At 36.8% G+C, this 23,887-nt stretch overlaps 1 protein-coding gene across 1 annotated transcript in view; it reads left to right on the top strand.

Annotated features, from left to right (window-relative positions):
• LOC100644521 (LON peptidase N-terminal domain and RING finger protein 3) overlaps positions 1-23,839 on the top strand; it is a 64,155-nt gene extending 40,316 nt beyond the window's left edge. The window contains exons 2-9 of the mRNA XM_003395871.4: positions 3,999-4,117; positions 5,854-5,976; positions 12,452-12,646; positions 15,071-15,170; positions 16,550-16,749; positions 18,362-18,663; positions 19,110-19,317; positions 19,631-23,839. Coding sequence (XP_003395919.1) covers positions 3,999-4,117; positions 5,854-5,976; positions 12,452-12,646; positions 15,071-15,170; positions 16,550-16,749; positions 18,362-18,663; positions 19,110-19,317; positions 19,631-19,987 — 1,604 coding nt within the window. The 3' untranslated portion in view covers positions 19,988-23,839. The remainder of the gene's footprint in view (positions 1-3,998; positions 4,118-5,853; positions 5,977-12,451; positions 12,647-15,070; positions 15,171-16,549; positions 16,750-18,361; positions 18,664-19,109; positions 19,318-19,630) is intronic.
• The last annotated feature ends 48 nt before the right edge of the window (positions 23,840-23,887 follow it).

Raw genomic sequence — 23,887 nt, forward strand, 5'->3', positions numbered from 1 at the left:
GTGACACTTTTACGTGCTCTTTTGCTGACTCATCGGGCCAATTTAACGAACATCTGGATCTCGTTCATTGGCCGATCACGTGTGTCTATTCGTTAGATGTTCAGGGTAAAGGTTGTTGTTTGTATCAGCCTTTAATCTCTTTTACATGTGTTTCACAGTGGAGGAACACTTGAACGATACGTATAAGATTCATAAGGGCTTATTTGTCTGGAAAAAAACGTGGTGATGTTCTGTGCATTTGGTTGAACGGTTAGACAGACCTGGTTTTCTGTTTCTTTTTTTTTTTTTCTTCTTCTTTTTTGCTTCTCCTCGGGAGGTACTCGCGTGGGCAGATTATTACTTGCGTCTGTGTGGAAGTGTTGCGGAGTATTGCAGCTCGTAACTTGTTCTCGGAATGAACTTCTATCGATTGAACCCGACATCCTGTTCTCGTGCGACGCGCTCAGAAGGCCCTTTGTCTTTCTTCGCAGCAGAGCGGTTCAGATCGAAACTGGTTGGTAGTGGTTGGCCCTGTTTTTTAATGACTTTGACTTCTTTCCGTATCGTGTTGCACTCTCGCGACGAGTTTATAAGAATAAAATAATATTCTATGTTCATTTGAATTTTTAGGGATTTGATTATTAGGTATATCGTATCGAAAAAAAAAAAAAAAATTAAAAGTGAAAATATTTTGCCAAAATGTTCGCTTTGAACGTAATGCTCTTGTTGTATTCCTCGAATACCTCCGGGAGATTGAAAATAAATTTCGACGATGATCTCATGGAAGAAGATGGTTTTATGCCTTTTTACTTTTATGTGTTTTTCTTTCTTTTTCAATCGTTTTCCGTAGACTACAGGAAGTTGAACATTTTTCCTTTTTAAAGTTGTAAACGTCGTTTCAATGTTGGCTCTTCCTTTTCAGAAGAATATGCAATTTTTAACGGAGAATTTACGAGCCGCGTTCACTCGTTAAGGATGTAAACGTTCCTCTTGCCTGCGAAACCGCATTTGGAACGCGCTGTTCAAACTATAAGCGTTCTTTTATGCATTTCGCTTCTTAGAGAGGTTAATCCCTCTATAAATCACGTTATTAAAGATTAGAATGTTATTTTACTTTGCACATTTGTCTTTAAATTTTTCCGCTAATATTCACATATTACTTAAGTATAACTGAAAATATTAGTTTTGGAAAATTGAGCAACGGATTGCAGTCCTATCTTGCTAATACGATGCTGATATGACACGGGAGCTAAAAATAAAAATTTCCAACACAGCTGAGAAACGCGTTTCTGTTACTTTTGATACTTAATTTATTTATCACTTGAATACGTGGTCTGCCAGCGTTTATTACATTTGCTCTAAGAGGCGAATAAATAATAACAAGTGTTTTTAGATTTAATTAAATTTATCTTTCTGTAAACTTTCGTGCTTTTTAGTCATATATAAATATATTTCCTTCTGAAAGCTTATTTTCTTTAAATGCAACGATGCCAATATATCGCGTCAATTTCCTTCTACGTAAATTCATTCTTGTCAAGTGGAAATCTAAGTAGGACGTAAATTTAGCGAAAAAATTCGAAAAGTCAACAATCCCTGGTTTAAGTTTTATTACTAAAACACGACGTTTCAAACGAGAAGCAAAGTCATAAACTCGCAAAGTTTATACCCAGCGTGAAAAAGAGAATTGTAAGGTGGCCAGTTTACTTCATCGTTCGACCGTAAAATCGCCATTCTTCACGCTAAACCCTCGCTGTCATAATCGGTGTCAGTTGAACGAAAACGAGCAACAAGCTGCCACAGTACCGTCAAGAAAAGCGTTGGTTGCGAGTGACGAGCATGCGATTTGCACGATACAGGCGGGACTGCATCCTGGCATTGTGAGCAATGTCATTGCCTCCGCGGGTAGAGGCCCTTGCCTGGTCGAGGACGAATTTCCGGCACGCGCCATCACCACCAATGCCAAGTCGAACCGATTCATCGACCTCCATTTATCAACGCTGACCGCAGGTCCGTCGACATCGTAAATCTTCTTTAAATGCGTTTTGCGGATTGTCGCGCGTGCGACATTTAGTCTCGCAATATACGATTACTCTATTCACCGGATTGCTTTGTCATGTAGTACGATTATGAAGACGGAATAGGGTCGCGACGATGAATTTTTGTAGCACGTTTTAGTATGGCTGCAATAGCCAGATTTATGATGATTTATGGTATCGTTTGGAAGATCGAAATTAACGTGATATTTAATTTTGACGATGAGCAATTTGATTTGGTTTTAAGTTGATCGCGAGGTGTGATGATCTGTGCTACTGTAACACTTGGAACCTTAGTATTGATATGATCTTCAATGTTGGCAAAGAGATTTTATTATTATTGAAAGAGATATATCTACTGTTATAAGATAAGATTATTGAGAATATTGATCAGAAAGTGGAGAGTTTTAAATGGTAGGATTGCAGGGGAATATTTGTTGATATTTTTATCGACCAAAGTTAAACAGTGATACTACCGCGTCATATAAGTTCAATTTTAATTTACCATATAAAAGGAACATTTCATTCGACTTGATTTTATAACGAGGGACAGAGTAGTAGCTAGTAGCTCACGTTTAAATGATATTTTACGCGTAATAAATGAAGTTTCAATCACACAGCGAACTGTCGTAATTATGGAATAGTGGTGAATATTTCGTTCATATGCGCACAGTCTCGAAGAGGAACGGATGCCATCGAAATCGTGACCGCGTACAAACCTATTTCGAGAAAGTTACATGACGATGTTCCAGCGTGACTACGCGCATTCGGCTTACACGAGCGTCTGGTTCATAGTAAACTTTACCTTGAGCAAATTATAGGATGAAACGTTGCATTAGGCTGATTCGTTTGATCGGCGCTTATGGGAGGAGTAATGCGATCGAAACCGTTTTCTTTAATTCCCGGTCGGTCTAATGCCACTGCACAATTCCATAATTTCGTATTAATTGTATGTAGGCGAAGAAAATTTTATTATATTTTATTCTTTTTTATTTTCGTCAACGTCCAGCAATAATCTTCGAATGACGTAAATTTAAATGTTACCTTAAGGACGACGAAGAAACGACGATGTATTTCTTGCGTGGAGAAGATTTCTTTTGCTCGATGTTCAGATAGGATTGCTTTTACCTTAATGCGACTCACGATAGTCGTAAAGATATAAATTCTACTTTTTGTTTAAATATTCTGTCAAAACGGAATACATATTCGTATAATGAGAAACCAGATCAGAATGATAAAACTGCAAATGTACTGTACATTCTGAGAACTTATGAAACAATTTTATGTTCTGCGAATAAATTGGGAGAGGAACGTTGACGCTTGTATCGCGTAACGTTCCTCGTTGGCATAGCCTATAAATGAACGAATTGCCTTTTTAGGTGATTATTATCATTATTCTGTTCCATTCGCGATTTGTAGTTTTATCGTAAGGAAGAAATCTACGCCACGGTATTACTTTCTTTACGAAAAGGTTCAAAATAATTAATGATTCTGCAACGGCTGGTTAATTTCTTAATTTACGAGCCACTTTATACATTATTCAAACGATCGAAATGGCTTCCCCGGCAATCAACATTCGTCGCGAAATCTCAATGACGCGAACGCTTATCGAATAGCGATTTAAGAGTAAGAACGATGTCGAGATTTGGAGAGCGTCATTGAGTTGCACGAATTTGTATTCAGCGGGAGATCGTTTTACGCTTATGCAAAAGTGAAAAAGATATTTGTCGTGACGAGGAAATTGTTTAATCGAATTGAATTGTTTAATCGAATTCCCCGCAGAATTTTTAGAGGCTTTAGAAACATCGGTTTTGTTCAAGAATTTCCTCGATTGTTACGTGAAATCTTTCGCCGAAATTTAATCCGCGAGAAAAGGTATTGCGGTGAAACAGAAGGGACCATCTTGTTGCCAAGAGAATTCCCGTCTGTACTCATCGGAGTCAATATCCTAGCGATGCTTTACGTTCCTGTTTCCTCCTGTTTCAGCGCCAAACAGCCCACTCCATCTTAGCAACAGGGCTCACGTTTTGCTCCTGCTGAATAGGCCTCAAGCCTCCCTTACGGATGCTGATCATGCTGTTAGGCTACGACCGGACTGGGGCAAGGTGAGAAACACCTTTTTGTCATGGTACATTATCGCGTTAGAATAGCGTGCAAAGGAGCAGTGAACGTGCAAATAATTTGTATCGCGTGTATACAAGAAAATAATTTATTTGATGTTTTATGTCAACTTAGTTTTTACTTGTCATAGAAATAGATGAATTTCTTGGCGTGCGCCTTTTTAGAAACGCGTGATAACGTTCGAGTGAATGAAAATAATGTGTCACGTATAATATATTAATAAGTTATGACGCATGGTTCTTGAGTTATGAATAAAGCTGTCTATCTAATTGCACTACGTTTTATTTGATATAAGTCAGAAGGTATTTTCGTCATATTTATCTTTTGCCATATGATCTGTTTTAATATTCAAATATTTGTATGGAAACTAAAAATGGTGTGACATACAAAATTGAAAATAACGATTGCGTACAATCATATTTGATTGAAATTTCTCGCGTGACTGTAACATAAGAGGCAGTGTGTTTCTCCTACTTGGCACGCAGTTCGATCAGATGTCTGGCTACGTATTGTCCTTTTACCCTTAACCCAATCCTGGCCCGAACTCACCAAGCCACGCGTGACACATTATTTCCAACTGAGATCCGAGGGTTAGATTAGATGTCTGATAGTCTGATTCAAAGCAACCATCTTATTGAGAAACGTGACAAGTAGGAAGAATTTTCTTTCAGTTTCATTAATTTTACGTATATTTCACTAAATTAATTTTACGCCACGAATCAGGTGGTAAATATTAAAAATTCTCGTTAGTTTAACTTTTGGTAATGCTAGGGATAGAAAATTATTTTTGAAAAGTTGATAGTTTATTAAATAATAATATTTCGACGTTTCTTATTCGTAAAATGAAATTAATATCTAAATTTATCTGCGTTTTCTGTTATTCCTATAATCATGAAATAAAAATACTTCGATCAATTCTAATGTTGTGTCTGTCCATTAAATCCGCTAATATGTTGCTCAAAATACATGACGAACGAATTTTTTTGTGATCGATAACACCGCGGTAGCTGTATCATTTATAGTAATGACGTAAATTGATAACGGTTTGTATTATCACAAGATAACATTGTTGCTAACAATGGAAATATCGTGCAGCATAAGGAAAAAAACCATACGCATCATCCGCCGATATAATGAAATAAAAGTAATCATTTGTATTACTTTATGTAAAGCAATTACATGCGTGGTTCTCTCTCTCTCTCTCTCTCTCTCTCTCTCTCTCTACACATCTGAATAATTTAAGCTCAGAGGAAAAAAGATCTGACTGATTTCGTATTTGCATGAACGAACCAATTAAAATGAATGAACTTCACTCCGCGCATTCTTGCAATATTAATTCTTCGATAAAACAACGTTGATTCATCGATAAAGTTCTTCCTGTTTCTACGCCTATGCATCTCATACATCTTTGTAGTTGGTTTGATATCTTGGTACCGTTCTACACAAATTACGCGTTTATGTGAGTCCCGTTAAGGTGAAAAGTGAAAATTAAAAATAACTGTTTATTCGAGATAGTTTGCTCAGGAAATATTATCGTGGATTTGATAAGCTTTTAATATTGTCCTATTTTTCTATTGATATTCTTCATGTGAGTAGAACAGGTTATTGAGTAATATTCTGAATATTTCATAAGAATTTCATAAGATTTTCACTTTATGAGATATCAATTACCGGTTAAAACGGAGCGGATTTTAATTACTGCTTTGTCATTTGTCAACAGGGTCATTACAGACGAGGGGTGGCTTTGTCGGCTCTTGGCAGACACGAGGAGGCGCTGTTTGCCCTTTGTATTAGCGTAGCTATCGACAAGAATCCTCAAGCTGTGCGTCACGAATTGATCAAGGTATGTCGATTTTTATATTAAATCTAAATGTTACGTCGTCCTGCGGATAACGTTCACCTTTCGCGCCATGTTCCACTGCGAAAACCTGCTCGACCCTTTAACGTATTTCTGTTAGAGAAAAACAGCGTAGAATTGCTGCAATAATATTCTTATCGTTTTTGTTTCAATATCGAGATCTTAGCAATCAATCGTCGCCGAAGAGTTTATGATAATTTGAAGAAGGAGACTGACAAATGAAATCAGACATCCTTGAACGTTGCAACAAAGTCTATCAGATAAATTAGATTTTTTTCTGAAATAATTGTGATTTCTTTAGTGGCTATAGAAGATGAAATTATAAAGTTGTTTACTACGTGTTTAAAAAATACACAAAAAGAAACTCATTTACTACGTTCACTGTTATCTCGATCGTTCTGTTGATTGTTATCAAGTTAATTTATTACGCGTTTTCCACGCTTTTCTTGATAAACTTCGATAAAGATGACGTTATGTTCTGCGGCTAATTCTACGTGTTTTCTTATAACCTTAGAATAACATGTACTACGAGCTGTAATAACAGAGGACAAGCGAATTTTATTTCGACATTGATAAGGAAAGGTTACTTGTAACAATTTTCTTGCTGTAATTTGTTAACGATATTTATATACTTCTACTGATAAGTTACTTTTGACAAATTTTTCTTAACAATTCCACCGTCGTACGTGTTACGCCGCGCAAGACATCTGCACTCCATCCCGCGTGGCTTGACAGAAAACGGTCTACGTGCCGTCCTTCGAACCCTCCATAGGCCCAAGGACCCACCATAAATTTGAAATCCTAACTGCATTGTTTGCACATATGGTTTAAGTCAATCTGTTTGCCCTAAAAGACATTCTAATTCTAGAAGTGTTTTCGGCTGGTTTCTAGAAAGGTCCTTGGGTTTATTACGCGCTCTTAAGAATTACGGAGAAGGCGGGTAGTGGTCTAACGCAAAAGGCGCAGATTTACCTAACGGAAAATCCGGGTTTTTTCCCATAAATAATGTCGCCCATGAACCACGTTGGTAGGACGCTTCTTCCTCCTATCTTCCTTCCCAACATTGGTCATAACCAATCGGCATCGCGGATCATTGCCCTCAATTTCCTAACTAAAAATTTAAGCAACGAGTCCGCGTTCTTCGTTCAAAGGGCACACCCATACCGAGCTTTCCTCCGTAATTACATCAGAACGAATTTCAAAGTCCCTATACCTCTCACAGAGCCTACAGGTCCGAGAGTTCCTACAACTCTCCTAGTACCTACAGGTCCGAGAGTTCCGACGGCTCTCAAAGTGTCTCGCCAGTCAATCAAAGTCAACATATACACGAATTCTCTCATCTACGAATAATCCTTTTCTTCGTTACCTGTATCTTATTCAACGGCGTTACTAATTTGTGTGATTGTACAAAGTGTTGGAAATATATATTTTTATAACTCTGTGAATTACAGTGTTATACTACGACAACCACCCCTATTATCCTAACCGAAATAAAGGGATCGAACTATTCGTGGTGTCGATTATTACAATCGTAACGGGAATTTACGATTCCCGTTGACGCGTATTCTCGCGACCGCGTCTCCCCGAGAGAGCTCGAAAATACAGTACGTACGAATTCAATTAACTTTCTACATATTAAAAGTAGTTCTATATAAAAACATCACAAAGTAATATTCACAGAAATTAAACGAGGAGTAAATAATATTAAATTATTATACATAAATATTAAAAATATCGCTAGAATTTTTACGTTCGTCTTATCTTTACGATGCAATACTTTCAACTAGTCATTTACAATGTCCATTTCAACATCAAGAAAGAAAAAGTAATATCCACTGAACGAGAATCCAAGAATACCATTATTTATTTACATAGAATACCATATTATTTATTTAAATAGATCCATTTGAATTCAATTATTTAGACTACTTGCACAAAATTGTTTTTAGATTACTTTACGTTAATTATTATTCCAATACAATATTTAGCGATTACTCTAATCAAGCACGCTAGTATATAAAATAACGACACAATGTTACATAGATTGCGTTATTTACGCGAAAAGAGTAGCATAAATAAAGCGTAACACTCCTTTAGAAACGTCCGACGTTAGATCTGAAAGAGTCAACGACTCGATCCGCGTGTAATTCTCCGCATGGAACGAAATCCTTTGGAGAGGGATCCGTTAACGTTTATTCTCATTTTAATATGGTCGCGAACGATGCACGACCGGTGGATAAGTACTCGCGGATGAACAGTACAAACGAGCGAAAGAGAGATCAAGATACCGCGACGAAGTCACGAACGTGTACAAAAGAAATGGACGTCTGTGCGCGACGGCATTTCCGGTACGGCTGCTAGCGGTGTAGCTTAATGACTCGGTATGATAGTCGTCAGGTGAGTGACCCGTACCGGGGCAATGATAACTACTCGCGAATAGACACGCTGTTCGAGGAGAACGTACTGTTTGTTGCGTGACGCGTGTTCCTCTCGATTCTGACTTTCGTGCCGATTCCTCGCTTCTCGTATCGTTTTTTCTTCCCTCTCCTTTTGTGTCGTTGGTAAACTATCGCACGTCACGAGAATACGTGGAAAATACAAAGAATATGATAATTGGAAGAGAAATGTACGTCGGCTAGTGTTAACGTGATTATTATTTATTGGCAGATATGAAGTTTATGTCTCGTGGATTTATGAGAATAGAGTTCACGATACTGCGATTTTTCGAGTAAATGTCTAAACTTTATAGCATAACAACAGTTTGAACAACAGATTGAATGCCTCGCTTTGGCGATAAAGAAGATTTAAAGCGGAGCAATGTGCAAAGATCCTTGCTGTAAACTTAAAAAAAATAAAAAAGATCTGCAATTGAAACGCACGTAGAATAGGATACTTCTTATGTCTATTGGATCGTATGTTTAATCAGATATATGAATAACCGATTAGTTCAAAGATATACGAGGAACATAATTTATTGTTTGGAAATAAAATAAAATATATTATATAATAAAGAAACTGGTTTTACGCTTTTTAACGTATTATAATATCTCAATATTCTCATATTTATAAAATGATATTTCTTTCGAAAGTGTAAGACGGAACTAATGAATTGATTTTTAATTAGTCACTATGGCGGTCGTTCTTCGTTCTGTTTCTGCGACGTAGTCGGCCTAATTAGATGAATAATTTCGCATATGTTGTAAATAAAGTTATGTAAATTTATTGAATGAAATTAATATGGATTCTCTCTGTGTAAGGTGTACGGTTAAAAGCGTAAAAACCTTACGAGATGTATAATAATTTACAGCGTAATGGAATGTCGACAAAGTCACCTTCGCTTGAAAAAGTTACAAGTCCAAGCTGGCATCAACGGGTTAATTAAGTTCGATTAAATCTGGTTTCTCGCGAGAAAGAACCGTGATGATTGTAAGAATTATACCGCGTGGCATTAACCGAAGACCTCATCACGCGCACACCACCCTCTTAGTCAGCCTTTACACAATCATTTCTCCATTTTCTGAGAAGTATCTGATTAATCAAGTCGGTAATAAAATTATGTTGGAAAGCTCGGACAAGCCAAAATGCTCGAACAGCAAGATCGCAAAAATGAATTTTCTTACTCAGGTCGAATTGAAGTTTTCTCACATAAAATTATTTTATAGGAATTACGTATAATCTGTAGATCAATATATGCATCGATTTGGAAAAAATATTTGTTTTTCGTCATTCTTGATATTTAAACGATCCGATTCTACAGATTCAATTTTAATGCGATTGTCTTCATGTTATTTCTTTTTTTTTCAAAGAAACACCTAAAGACACCAATCTTTTTCAACTTCGCTACTTTTACCACTCAAACTAGAAAGAAAAACAACGAAAGATGAATTCGACGTTTGATTCTTCGCGCCTTGATCTGAATTGATTTCTACAATTATCTCGTAAATTTCAACGATATCATTCTTCCACGAAACATCCACACGCCTCGTGGGCGTGAAGATGAATAGCCCAAGTTAGACGATAAATATTCTGTGAATTGACATTCATGAATACCTTGGAGCATCAGGCCGAGCCACGCATACGATTCGATTCTTCGTTATATAATAAACTTGCGAGCGTCCTACGCGCCCAATGAAAACAAATTTCAACTAAGTAGAAAAAGAACAAATTTATTTCCCTGTTGACCTCCTGAACGTCATATCAGTCGACCATGTGACAACCCGATAACTCCAATAAGGCTCTCCAGGTGAGTGACCCAAGGCTAGTCTACATTGGAGGCAAGGCCAGCGATAATCACTCACAGCAACTCGAGACGTCTGGCTCTTTGAATCGCGGTATTATTTTTTCCGACGCGAGAATAAGTCGGTGCAGCTGCAGAATCGAAATTTATCGCGGGTATTCCACCGTTGTTACTTTTCCATCGGTTTGTGATTCATCTGGGAAACGCTATTTCGTAATTATATAGAATACTTTAAGCGATTGAGCAAACATAGCGTTAGAATTTTCCCATCGATTATATCGGAGCATAAAACGCGTTAACGAAACATCAGCTATCAATATGAAACGTACCACTAGGATCATTTCTAAATTACACAAAATACTCTGGCTAACACGATGGCCAAACTTTCGTTGCACCGAAATTTCACAATAACGAACAAGTTTAATTAATAAATGCTCCGATCATGATATTTAATCAAACAATTTCGTAAGATCTCATACGGATAGTTCTAAATTACAATGCCAGCCGCATGAGATTAATCTCGCGCGGTAAACCACCGTGGACTATGCAATCGAGCCAACTATCGCCAGAGCGTTCGATTTAATGGCGCCACGGGGGCGACCTGGGGTTAGAATTCGTCGAACGAGCCGAACGAACCGAAGAGGCACGACAAATTGAATTTCGAACGGTCATTATGTAACCTAGAGGCTGGTACAATCATTGACGCAAGCTGCACCGGTACTTATGTAAGATCGAGGAATCATTCTTTTCGCGCGGCGTTCGAGCCGTATGGCAGGCAACATCCGCACGTTTGCCACTTTCTTCTGCTTGAAAATGTTCTGCTATTGTGCACGGATACGACTGAACCACGAGGAAGTTGCACAAGGTGCCGTGAAATTTTCTAGACTCCCTCCTAGCCTCTTTCTGTATTTTACTCTTCTTTTGTAACTCGCGGATGTTCGATCATCCGGAATCGAATCGTGTACTTTTGGTTTGTCTTGCGTTTTCTTCGCACGTTGAAGGCGTTGAGAGGAATTAACGATTGTAAATGTTTGAAAACAGTGTTGCACGCCATTATGCAATCGTGTTTTTGTGAAAACGTGAGAGACTTAGCGGAATAAAAAGATATACCACGAGATAAACAAGTATCGCCTTAATGGTAAAAATCTATTTTGAACGTTCATATTTTTCTTTCCTTTATTTTTCTTAGACCATGTTCAGATAAGAAGTCAAGGTCCAGGTAGAGAACGTTTTGATATCGGAAAGAAGCAAATATTCGATTTATTGAAGTACTTGAACTTGGGTTTGTGTGAGAAAATTGTGTTTAACGGTATAAATTGAGGAAGAAAAAGTATCTAATACGTGGAACCATCGCATCTAATAAATCGCTGCTGCGCAATTGTTGTGCATTGTTTTTCTGATGTTATTACGGATAATCGTAGGAGATATATTACATAATATCCATCACAGAAATCGAAGTGTACCGCCGTTTACTCGAAGAAAATCTCACGTTCTACTTGTATGGCGAAACACAAAGTATAAAATTTATTATGTTTCACGTTGACTACCGTTCATGAACCGCTTAATCTCGCGCATAGATTCAATTTCGCAACGATCAATTTCCATAAATAGGAGATGAAAATTCATTGGAATATTCGAATTAATTGAAAGCCACGATACAATCATTTCCTTCATTTTGTTACGCACGATTCAAAGTATAACATTAAATGCTAACGAGATATACCAGATATTCGCTCTAACGATTCACACGATTCTCACTTATTTATGATAATGTGACGAAAACGAAGTTGCTAATAAATGAATTCTTATATTACGAATATAGCGCAATACCATCACGCATATTTATCCATAACAATAGTTAAATTCGTTTTCTTATCCTTTGTTGTATTATTCCTTTCGTGACTCGATGTTTTCGGATCGCACTCTACTTACAAAGCGACATCCCCTTATCTTGTGTGAGTCGTTGCGCGCAATCAACATGCATTGAAGACAATATTGTAATTATGTCGCATAATTTTTCTTGTTCGCGCCGAAGGAGACGTATATCTCGTTTACAAGGATTTACGGGCTACATTTGCATGAAACATCGGCCTGCAACAAAGAGACGTCTCTATCGTCTAAGGCACGTCGTACAACGCGCGAATTCTCAGTTCGCGGAGGAAGCGGCTTTCATCGTTCCATCGCATTAGAATTACAAAAGGCATTGTTTCCTATCGTCTTCAGGTGCTGTACAAAGTGTTATCATCTGGACATCGTCGTTACGGCCTGCCATCTCGCACCCCCTACAATTTGACCGAGGGTGCATCGCGCACGAGGAGTCGTCATCAACTGATGAACCCGAAAAGGAATCGTCGAACAGTATTGCACGCCTCGGACTGTGAGGATAATAGCAGCGGTGGCGAAGAGGAGTTCACTCAGGTAGGAATCTTGTGAAATTTTAGAAAACAAGAGTGGACAATTTTAGCTTTATTCGAATTTTTCCAATTTTATCGAATATCTTTCAATTTGAGGGGAAATGGTAGTTTAACGTAAGCGTATTTCCTCTTCTTTTTTGGCTCTTTCAATAACGAGTTTTGCTTTCTTTACGCGATATAAATTGTTCAAAATTAAAGTATTTTTGTGTGGAATAAAATTCGAAGTTAAATTATATGCAACTATTTGCGAGATTGATTTCCAATATGCCGGAAAATTTGTAGATTATTCGCAATGGCGAACGTTTCTGTAAGAGTCGTTTGAAGCTTTCTAATGTTCGAGTTTTTTCCCAGGAATTTATCGTTAACACGAATTCTTAGAATTTGAAGTCCAAGTGTTGAACATACACATACATATGTATGCATGGCAATGCCACTACCGGTATATTCTCATGAATTATCAGATTTGATAAGATGCTGGCTGCAATGCTAGCGAAATACTGTCTAACAAAAAAAAAAAAAAAAAAAAAAAGAAAAAAAAAAGAAGAAATGCCCGGGAATCGCAACAAGCATAATTTTTTGTTATAACGTTATTAATAATTTTCTTCGTAATTCACGGCGTTTTTTTCCACTCGATTTAAAAATTGTTGCGTTTGATTTTAATCAAAGTAGTAAAAATATTTATGACACAGTACACGCACGATGGAGATATTAAAATATATTTTTTAATAAGATACAAGCTTCGCTGTTGTGCCCCGAATTAAAATTGTGTGACTTTAACTTCGTACTATATCGATGAAAATAAATGATGTAAAATTGAATTAACTTCAACCGTTTCATACAGTGTTTATTCTTCGTTTAAACGATTCTTCATTTACGTAACATGGTTTAGACGTTGCATTCTTTTAATACACAGTACTTACAGCTGTATGTACTTCTTGATAACTGAATGGCCATTTTAAAAGTGACATCATCGTTCAGGTACAGTTTTATGCTGACTTCGAAGCTGCGATTGAATTATCAAATAACTTTATGCTTTTCTTCTTACGTTCTATGTTTACGAAATTTCGATCGGATTTTCCTTCTACGATCGTTGCTTTTTGACAAACGTCGATGAGATAAGCAAACGAATAAAGAGCAAAATATACATATATATATACACACGATGTTGAAACAAAAATCATTTATGTTCGTGTAATTTCTTCCTGTTTCTCGACACAATTTTAACGAACTGAATTTTCCAGTCGTCGTAAGAAATTTAATTATTTTAGATTTTCAATCCGCCGAATTTAATCCTTTATAATTAAAGCGATATCAAATTGTTGACGAGCAACTGATCAAAAGCAAATATTTAACTCAAACACATAGTTCACCGAGGCAAATATCAAATCGTAATAGAGAAAACGGAGTAATTTAATCACGGTTCTACTTCAGGAGGTTGCAATTATTTTTTTATCCGTTTAATTCCTGGCACGTACTAAAGCAATACAACAATCGATATCTTAATCATATTCTCGATTACCACTCAGATATCTTGGTTAATCGTTCTGTTTCCTGGGAGGACGTCGCTGTATCTGTTCGCGTCCGATTGTATTGTAACAACACGTGTAGTTCTTGCCGCTTGGGAAGCACGTAATTAACAATCAATTTGCAATTATTATAGATCAACGAGAAATACGGATATCGCGGCGTTAATAAGCGGCTAGGCGGCTGGAACTTATATAAATCCGACGTTTCAATTACTATTAATCTTGTGGCCGGGATAAGCCTGTGTTCGCTAACCAATAATAATAATCGTTCGCCACGTTTAATTACGAGTCCTCGAATTTTCTCACTTTGTATAGTGATTTGTATAAATTACGACAAATAGTATATTAAAATGTAAAATTTATTTATTTCACTATATTCATTTATTACACTATATATTTCGTAGAGAGATCTAAAGAAAAAGGCAAAGTTCTACACAGAAGAAAATAAAAAAAAAAGAAAGAAGAAAGATAAATTATACTGAAATTTGATATTATAAAAAATATATATTCTTTCCATTATTAAAATTTATAACCAAAAATCAACGTTCGTTCTTGTATCTCTGTTCCTACGCTTTGTTTCAACGTTACGAAATAACGAAATTTTCGATAAAAATCATGAACGCGTGAATACATGGAAAACACGGTTTTCGAGTTAAGCACGAATGGTAATGTAATTGCAACAGCGAGAAGAAAAACAGGCGAAACGAAATATCGAGGAATTAAGTTCCGAACAGATTGTCGGGTTGCGTAACGATCCATTAAACGTTACGCAAGCTCACGGCGTCCCGTTGCGAATAAAGATGAATTGTATTTCAAAGAAAAGAAGCTCTAATCGTGTCAATCCTAATAATTGTAGATTAAAGTTCGTGCTTAATCCAATTATCCTTGTTGATTCATTGCAGACTGTTAGCAGAAGGCTCCTGTCAACCACAGCACCACAAAACAACATGAAGCTGCAGGCTGGCCTAGATCGTCTCTACCAAGACATAGAAAAGCTGAAAAGTAAGTTGGAAAGGCTGTAGCATTAAATCGAGTGCAAATTACAGAAGAACGATGGGATCCAGAATCGTTAATAGGCTGCGGACGTTTACGCGAATTCTAAATAGAAACTTGTTTCGTATTTCATAGTGTAAGCAAGTACTTTGCTTTATGTAGAGCTTGGAGTATTTTAAATATTTTCTACTTTTTGTACATTTATGTTTTATCTAAATTAGCAAACAATTATATGCGTTTCAATTTCTCATAAGTATCCGTAGTTAGATTCTTATTTAAAAATCCTGTGTTATCTAAATTTTATAATGATACTTTAAATAATTCAGCGAGAATGTTCATAGTTTATATTATTCGAGCATTTACAATAATATTTACAGCGGTATTATTTATATGTAAAAATATCGACTAGAAGAAAAAGGGAACGAAATATTTTAATTATTTAAATTGACGTAAGATTTCAAATGTTAGAATATTGCCAATATTTTATTTATTCAAGTATCTTCGTCGGTATTGAAACATAATTTTAATGCTGTACAAATTGAGCAGATTTTTAATCGTCGAATATGGCTATGTTTTTATAAAAGATGAATTGCAGCCTGAAAAGGTTACCCGATAACGTTCTATCTGACATTTCGTATTAATAACTAACGTTGCACATTTACCACGATATGTGCGGTTGAATGCGCACCATTGATAAACGAATCCCCAAGCTATTTAAAAGTAAAGTTCATTCAACGCTTGAGCAACGCGAAACGAAATCTTTCATTTATTTCTACGATCTTGTTAATTTCCTGTGAAAAGTTCCCACTTTCTTCATCCTGTTCGTTCAAATTTTGTTACCATTTATCCACGTCTAAAGATTCAAAAGTGCATAATTTGTTTGTCTGGTTAACTAAATAATTTATATTGGAAACTTTTACTTTATAATTTTTGTTCGAAAATTTTTGATTAATCCCTTTTCAAAGACTCAATTCTTATCGTGTAAAATTGAGAATTAAAGAGGTATAAGTTGATTCAAGAAATTCAATTATCCAAAGACATTTACCATTTTGAAATATTAAATTTTTATCTCGCCGAGGTTTTGTTATATCCTTACGGAATATCGATAAATATTGCAGAAACTCGTACTTTCGCGAATATCCAAATATGTCGCGTAAATTCTCACAAACCTTATATCATGAACGATGTAATAATAATAATAATATAAAATAGCACAATAATACAGTACTGTTAATTTCTGTCGAAATCTAAATCCCTTCTTTTCTAAATTATATAATTCTATCTTTTATAATTTTGACTTCAATAATAGAATTTTTTTAAAGCATAGGATTACACGATAAGAATATTTTAGACACACGGTAATCAACTAAAGCGTTTGTTTTTCACAGGGCTCGAAGCGAGACCCGCTGAAATTCTCTTACCGCCCCTTTCCGGTGGCACGGCAGGCGAGTTAGATTGCATTCTGTGCTGTCGACTCTTATGGAAACCCGTAACAACACCATGTGGGCACACGTATTGCTGGATGTGTTTGGATCGTTGCTTGGATTATTCCTCGGCCTGTCCTTTGTGCGTCACGTCTCTCGTCGATGTAAGTATAGTATGAATGTATATGTATAATTTCCTTTTTATTATTTAATTTGTACTTTACAATTTGTCCAGCTGGACATTTGGTAAATTTTTCTAACTTAATTGCTAAATAACACGTGGATGGCTACCCTCAGCGGGATACCATCTTCGAGTTTGATTATTTTATTTCTTTACTGAGATCAGTGGGGTGTTTTCTTTTTAGTCTTCTTTCTATCAGAGTTTTGCTCGCTTCAGCAGCCAGCTGGTTTGCATGTGTCGTCGTTCTTTCCTTGTATTTATATGTATAATACGTTCTCCCTCGTTTCAATCTATAGAACATATTGAACAGATTTACCTGACGAAATTTGAAACATCCTATATAACGAGTACAAAGAATCATAAGACAAAAAGTTGATTTCGAATTATGTTCCGTGGAACAAAAGAACGTCAGGACGTGAAACACCTGTCCATAAATGAGATATAATACTTCCTAGCGGTTAACGATGCTGCAGATTGAAATGATTATTGTTTGTGGTCACCAGGGCCGCCGTTAGGAGCTTCCGCGTTCGTGGCATCATTACCAATTGTCCCTGTGAGCATCGTCGTTAATGACGTTAAATAAATTTTGCGGCTGGCAATCCCGTATCTTTCCTGGATCCCCTCCTCCCTCGTATTACGTTACATTATTACACAACACACCGCGACCGTTATTCCCGCATTGTTACTGCTTCTTTCTTTCATATCCTCCTTCCTTCTTCCTTAACGCGACGCTAAACGTTTATCAGTGTTGCTTCGTTTTATTTAATTGGTCGGTGTGATGCATGATAAATATTTTTTGCGCAAGTTTTTACGTGATATTTACACAAATAATTCAGAAGAGTTAATAGAATCGAACACAGTCTATATTTGTTACAGTATACGTATGGAGAAGTTAATAATCCTTTATGGAAAAACCCTGGAATTTAAAAAAGTGAATATTTTATAAATATCCTTACGATGTTTTAAGATATCACTGGTTGTTGGGTTTCTGTAATTCAAATGTGATTTTATATCCAAATATGTTTATATCGATTGACAATTTAGCGAACGCTATTTCATTCACCGATGAATAGTATGATTCCTATCGTTCTAATTATATACCGTTTCATTCATTATGCGGTACTTGTTTGCTTCTTCCTATTACATTATTACGTAGGTAAATTTAACAACACCCTCGAGATCGTCAATCGATATAAAGTTCGATCGACGACTTTACTCTAGCAAAACGTTCTTTATTCAACAACGTGCTTATTAATACACGACCCTTATTATAATGAAACGTAATAAATATAATTTCAATATAAATTTCATAAAGATGCAGTGCATCGAGTCAACGTAGTCAGTCTAGTCAAAACGACACCAGAATTCGATTAATTTCAAACAAAACACTCTACGTGTAACTCTCTGAAACATCCTATTCTTTATTGATGCCAGTTCTCCAGGGAGATGGCCACGAAACTTGTCACGAAGGAGGAAGGTGCTGAGAAATTCTCATGAAAAAATCACGAATCTCAGCAGCGAGATGTTAAAGGCATCTCTCGAGAAGGACGACGAGGTTTCTGGTTGACTTAGCAGAGTGTCCTTTGCTTTTTCAGTACTTGGCCAGCAGCCAGAAGACGGTGACGGACTTCGTGGAGAGGGCTTTGAAGACCGTGGCCCCGGCGGAATACGCCTCCAGGGCAGCCAGCCACCGATTAGAACTGGTCCAAGGACTTGGCCTCCTGGGCAGCGAGCAGATCGCGGTTTTTGTTTGTACCACGGCGTTTCCTTGTGTCGCTTGTCCCCTGTTCGTCTACGAGCCGAGATACAGGCTGATGGTGAGGAGATGCGTCGAGAGTGGCGTTCGCCAGTTTGGTATCGCGGCGTGTCTCAACAGAGAAGCGACGGGGACGAAGAGGTAATTGTCCTTTTAGTTTTCCTTTTCGCTTTTTCTTAAAATATATTCAGTAGAAGAGGCGATAATGTGGAACGATCATTTTGTTTACTTGCAAAGTAAGATCATAGTCGAAGATTAGACTTTTCTTATCCTTTTTACTCTCTTAACAAGCGTTAAGAATGCCATACTATGAGACAGTTCTTGAGTTCGATAGATGGTCCTTGTCAAAATAGAAAAACAAGTTGTCCGTTCGATCTATCGTGTTCGATAACGAAGATACAAAGATAGGCCAATCGATCGAGCTATAAATTGCTGATGTTTCGTACACATTGTATGGGTGCAGTAATTTATAGCTGAAAAATACTATTGCTTTAACGAGAACTGCTATTCGCGTTCTTTAAACGTCTTGCTCTATATTCTGAGATACTGAAAACTTAATTTTAATAGCGATATTTTGTTTGTAACAGATACGCGGAATACGGCACTATGCTTGAGATTCGAGATAGAGTTCTGCTGAAAGATGGTTGCAGCATTCTTAGCACAGTCGGAGGCAGAAGATTCAGGGTTCTCTCTGGTGGAGAAAGGGACGGTTATGACACGGCTCAAGTAGAATTCCTGAGGGATGCGATGGTTCAGGAGGATCAACTTTTGAATCTCTTAGAGCTTCACGACAAGGTGAAACATCGATAATTCATATTCGAATCGATCATAGTTAATAACTTACCGCTCGAAGATTTATCTATTAACGCACGTAGTAATATAATAATAATATAATGTATAACATACATACAATAACAATGCACATAATATATAACACGTACTAACGTTATACGATCTTTGATAAAATTTTCCATTCTAAAATTAAAGTAAAATTAATTAGAATTGCCATTTTATCGCCGGTATCAGAAAATATATAGATCGTGGCAATTAAGATTTTATAGATGGTAAAAATAGACTGTCTCTGCTTACTGAAACTTAATATTTCCAGGTGAGAACGAAAGGAAGAAGATGGTGGGACACGGTGCCATTGTCCCAGCAATTAGAAATACAGCGAGTATTCGGTCGAATGCCAGACACCGAGGAAGATTGGCCGCGCCTGCCGGACGGTCCATCGTGGACCTGGTGGTTGTTGGCGATTTTACCACTTGGTCCCCAGCTGCAAGTGGGAATTCTTGGTACGACGAGTCTGGAGAAGAGATTAAGGGCTATCGAAAAGACTCTGGATCATATGGAGCAAAGGCAATTAACTGTCGCCCCTGCTCCATCGGAAGAAACCACCACTTCATCCAGCATATGTCGAGACGAGGGTGGCCTCACAGACACGACAGTCTCGGTGGTACAGTAACGTTAAAGGAACAAAGGATAAGAAGAAATTGGAAAGATGTCCGCTCAGGACAATTCGTTCAGATCATTTCGCCATGAGATGGTGATTTAACGGGATTCGACTTTCATTCGATGTACAAAGTACTTGGAGAATAGCTTATCGAAGATTACTACTTTTTACTCGGTATTTAATATACACGCATTATATCCGGAAGTGAGGCGAGGAAAACCTGTAGCTCGGTCGATCGGCAACCAGGTTCTCCGTGTGCATCGATTCCCCCATTTTTCTTCTTATACTTAACCCCGTTAGTTGCGTTTTAACTCGAGTACTATCTCTCTTTCTCTCTTTATTGGGTACTCGTTAAACTTACACAGCCAAGCGCCTTATCGACGGAACGATGATGGTGCAATTAGAAGAAGCGAGACTAGGATCGAACAAAGGGTAACATCGTTGTCATTCGAGTAGTCGTTACGTTCCACTAACGGAACCTAGTTAGAACGGGGGGTTGAAGCGAGAGATGTAAACGAAGAAATTGATCTCGTCGATTTGCGCGTTATAGCTCGTCCGCAATTAATTCGATCGTGCGTGTGATTATTCTAAGCAATATTACAAGCAACCCGCTCTTTTACAATCTCGCTACGTGCTTCGACACATATTTTGTGACGTTTGTGTTTTCTGACAAGAGATTGATGACGGTGTAGCTGGACCGGTGCTGTCAATGAACGAAACTTGTTCGTATTTTTCTCTGCGCATAAAAATCAGTATGTCCTTAAGGGAATCGATTATATTTACTAGTATGCATTACGATACGTGTAACATGGTATCAGTTATTGTTCCTATACCGCATATAACAAGGGAGAAGCAACGAACGAAGTGACAGCTTTCGCTTCAGTTTCCTTGACAGCACTGATTTCTCACTGGTCTCTTTGAAATAGACCAAATAACACAGAGTTGATACGTTCCGTGCTGTACGACAATTTCAGAATCATCTGGTAAAATTATACTAGGAAATTTAGTTATAGATAGCAACCAATTCCTAATCTTCTAACCTTTTCTAAACTTACCTAACTTTTAAATCTATCTATTAGCAATAAATTAAAAATTATTAGCCTTTGTCTTTCGTATCTGTCGCGTGCCATCGATAGTGTAGCTGATACGGAACGTGTCAAACAATACGGTGAGACTCATTCCTACTTTTTGAACGATAAGTTAATTTCGGGCAAGCTATAACGCAAGATCACCATATTCTCGATATTTATTACAAAATTAGCTAGACTATCGATAGCCGATCGGGTCTCACAAATACACGTTTTATATTCGAAACTCGTCGTTAGCGTCGATAGGAATATCGAATCGAGAATGTTCAAACTCTTAGCCAATCATCGATGAATCGACCAAAGTAGACGTTAGAGTCACATATCCGAGATGAAAGGAGGGATATCGTTTACCTCGGTAAGGCGTGACCGTGTTCTTCGCGCTATTGCAATACGCAAATCTGTTCTTCCAGATAATATTATATATACATACATCTATATGTATACACACACATTTATGTATACATGAGCATATTATACGTTGCAATCAGAGGTACGCACGTCGTCGTCGTTTACGCTTATGTTGTTCGTACCCGACGAGAACTTTTTATCTTCGAAACGAATCGCGCGAATATATACTCATAACGATGGTACAATGATAGAACGAGAAGCGAGACGTACATATGTATTTCGTCGTGAGTTTGCTGAGTACAAAACGTTCGTCGGATGTACGCACGATTAGAGCAGCGTGTTTTAGATTCTGTCGTGCGCGCATCCAGTTTTAGCTCGTTCGAATTGGCCAATCTTGAGCTTTGGGGCGTGAAGAGCTTTTGTCTTTCATATTTACGAAAGTCGAGTAATTTTCTTTCAGCGTATTTTTCTTTCTGTGCAAAATGGATTTTTCTAGTATCTAAATCAAAAGTAAGCAAACTGTACTTGACAAACTTTAACATACGTTGAGAAAGAAAGCACGAATGTGTTGCTTGAAATAATTAAAGGATCATGTGCCCGAGTATAAAATTTCTGAATTTACAATTTTAGGGAACGAAAGAAATTTCATCGACAAAAAGAAAGAGAACTAAATAAGTTTAATATAATTTGAAACTTATAGAATTTTGATTAAAGATTAGAGCTATTTGAATAAATGATCTTTTAATTATTATGAGTCATATATTCCGTTTGCACTTGTACTAACGTTTAAGGGGTCCAATGATGTTTGATAACTGAAATGTTTTTACGCGTCCCATGGTGATAGATACCGAGGAAAATTGATAAATATAGCGATCGAGTTAGATCTAGGTGATGTTAAATTCGGAGAAACGAGAAATTTTAGGTGGAACGTTCTATTTTCACTCAGCTTCTCGTAATGAGCCATACTTGTTGAAAAGGAATTTACAACAACGACCAGTTTATGTGGCAAAGCGCTCTTCATGTGGCACGAAACTCAATTTTTTATACTGTCCGGCCTGTATTCAGAACGCTCTAATAGAACAAACTATACTCCTTTTCTTTCCACGAAAAAGAAAAAAGAAGAAGAAGAAAACGAATATAATCTATCGTAAATATTAATACGAAATTCTTTCAACTATATCTTCTTCGAATATCTCGTCGTTGATGTTTTTAACGTAACGATTTATATTTATAAAAATCTGTCGAGAAAGATTGAAATTCTAAAAAGAGGATCTATATACTATAAGCAATCGTTGAGAATTGATAATTATCTCTTAATCAAAATTAGAAGCGTAACGTTGATAATCACAACTATTCTCATCGAGTGAACTGTAATTTGCGTCCAAGCTGAAAATTATTCTGTCGTTGCACGATAATCGAAGAGCATATTCAAGAGTATAATATTTTTAACGATTCATTTCCAATGTGGTTTTCCAATAGTGGCAAACTGGCCGTGAAACAAAGGCGTATCGTTTAGTAATAATACAGTGTTATGAATACGAGCCTTTAAGTTTATTCCGTCGCTCATAAGACTTCTCGACTACGGTAGCGTATAGTAATTTATTTTCATGCGATTTTTTAAACGTCATTCGAGAGACACATGTAACGATCATCGGAAGAGCTAGGGAACGTCATATCAGTCATGCAATCAAACGTACAGAAGAAACGAAGAAATGAGAATAAGAAAATATGAAAAAGAAAGAAAAGAATCATACGCGTCTGTTGTCCATGATAATTGATTATTCTTATTGTTATCGTGAATTAATATTATTATTATTATTACTATTATGATTATTCTAATTATTATTACAAATTAAGAAGAGTACTATCACTATGAAGCGAGTACACCACTATTAGCTTTTAGTATCGTCGATAATAATATTATCGAAAGCGAATAACGACAATTGACTGCGAAATTGGCATTATTCGATACGCATACACCTAACGTATATATTTCCAATTTCTCTCACTCGAGAATGTGTGTATGTGTGAGTATGAAAGAAGAAGAAGAAGAAGAAGAAGAAGACGAAGATGAGGAAGAATAAGAGGAGGACAACTTTTTTCATCGCACGTTTTCTAATCGATATAATAATAATAATAATGTAACGTTTCGTCTTCAAGAAAAAAAAAAAAAAAAAAAATCGAAGGGGCAGAGATGGTGTGTCCCTGGTATCTTTAAATTTATATTCTCTTCTCTAGACTTTTACGAAGTTGTGAATCATGCATTGTGATATTACCGTATAGCCTACCTATTGTATATTGTTATAACATAATATTACAAAATAGTATGTAATGTCACGCAACTTTCCATTTTTACTTCGACATTTCTATATTTATCTTCATCTCTTCATATGGAATTATTGTAATAAAAATATCGATGAAATCAAAATGTTTCGAGGATACTTTGTTTTACCTTGACCTGGTTTGTTCCACTTTC

This window comes from Bombus terrestris, chromosome 6 (genome assembly GCF_910591885.1).
Source record: "Bombus terrestris chromosome 6, iyBomTerr1.2, whole genome shotgun sequence".
NCBI classification, from domain to species: domain Eukaryota; kingdom Metazoa; phylum Arthropoda; class Insecta; order Hymenoptera; family Apidae; genus Bombus; species Bombus terrestris.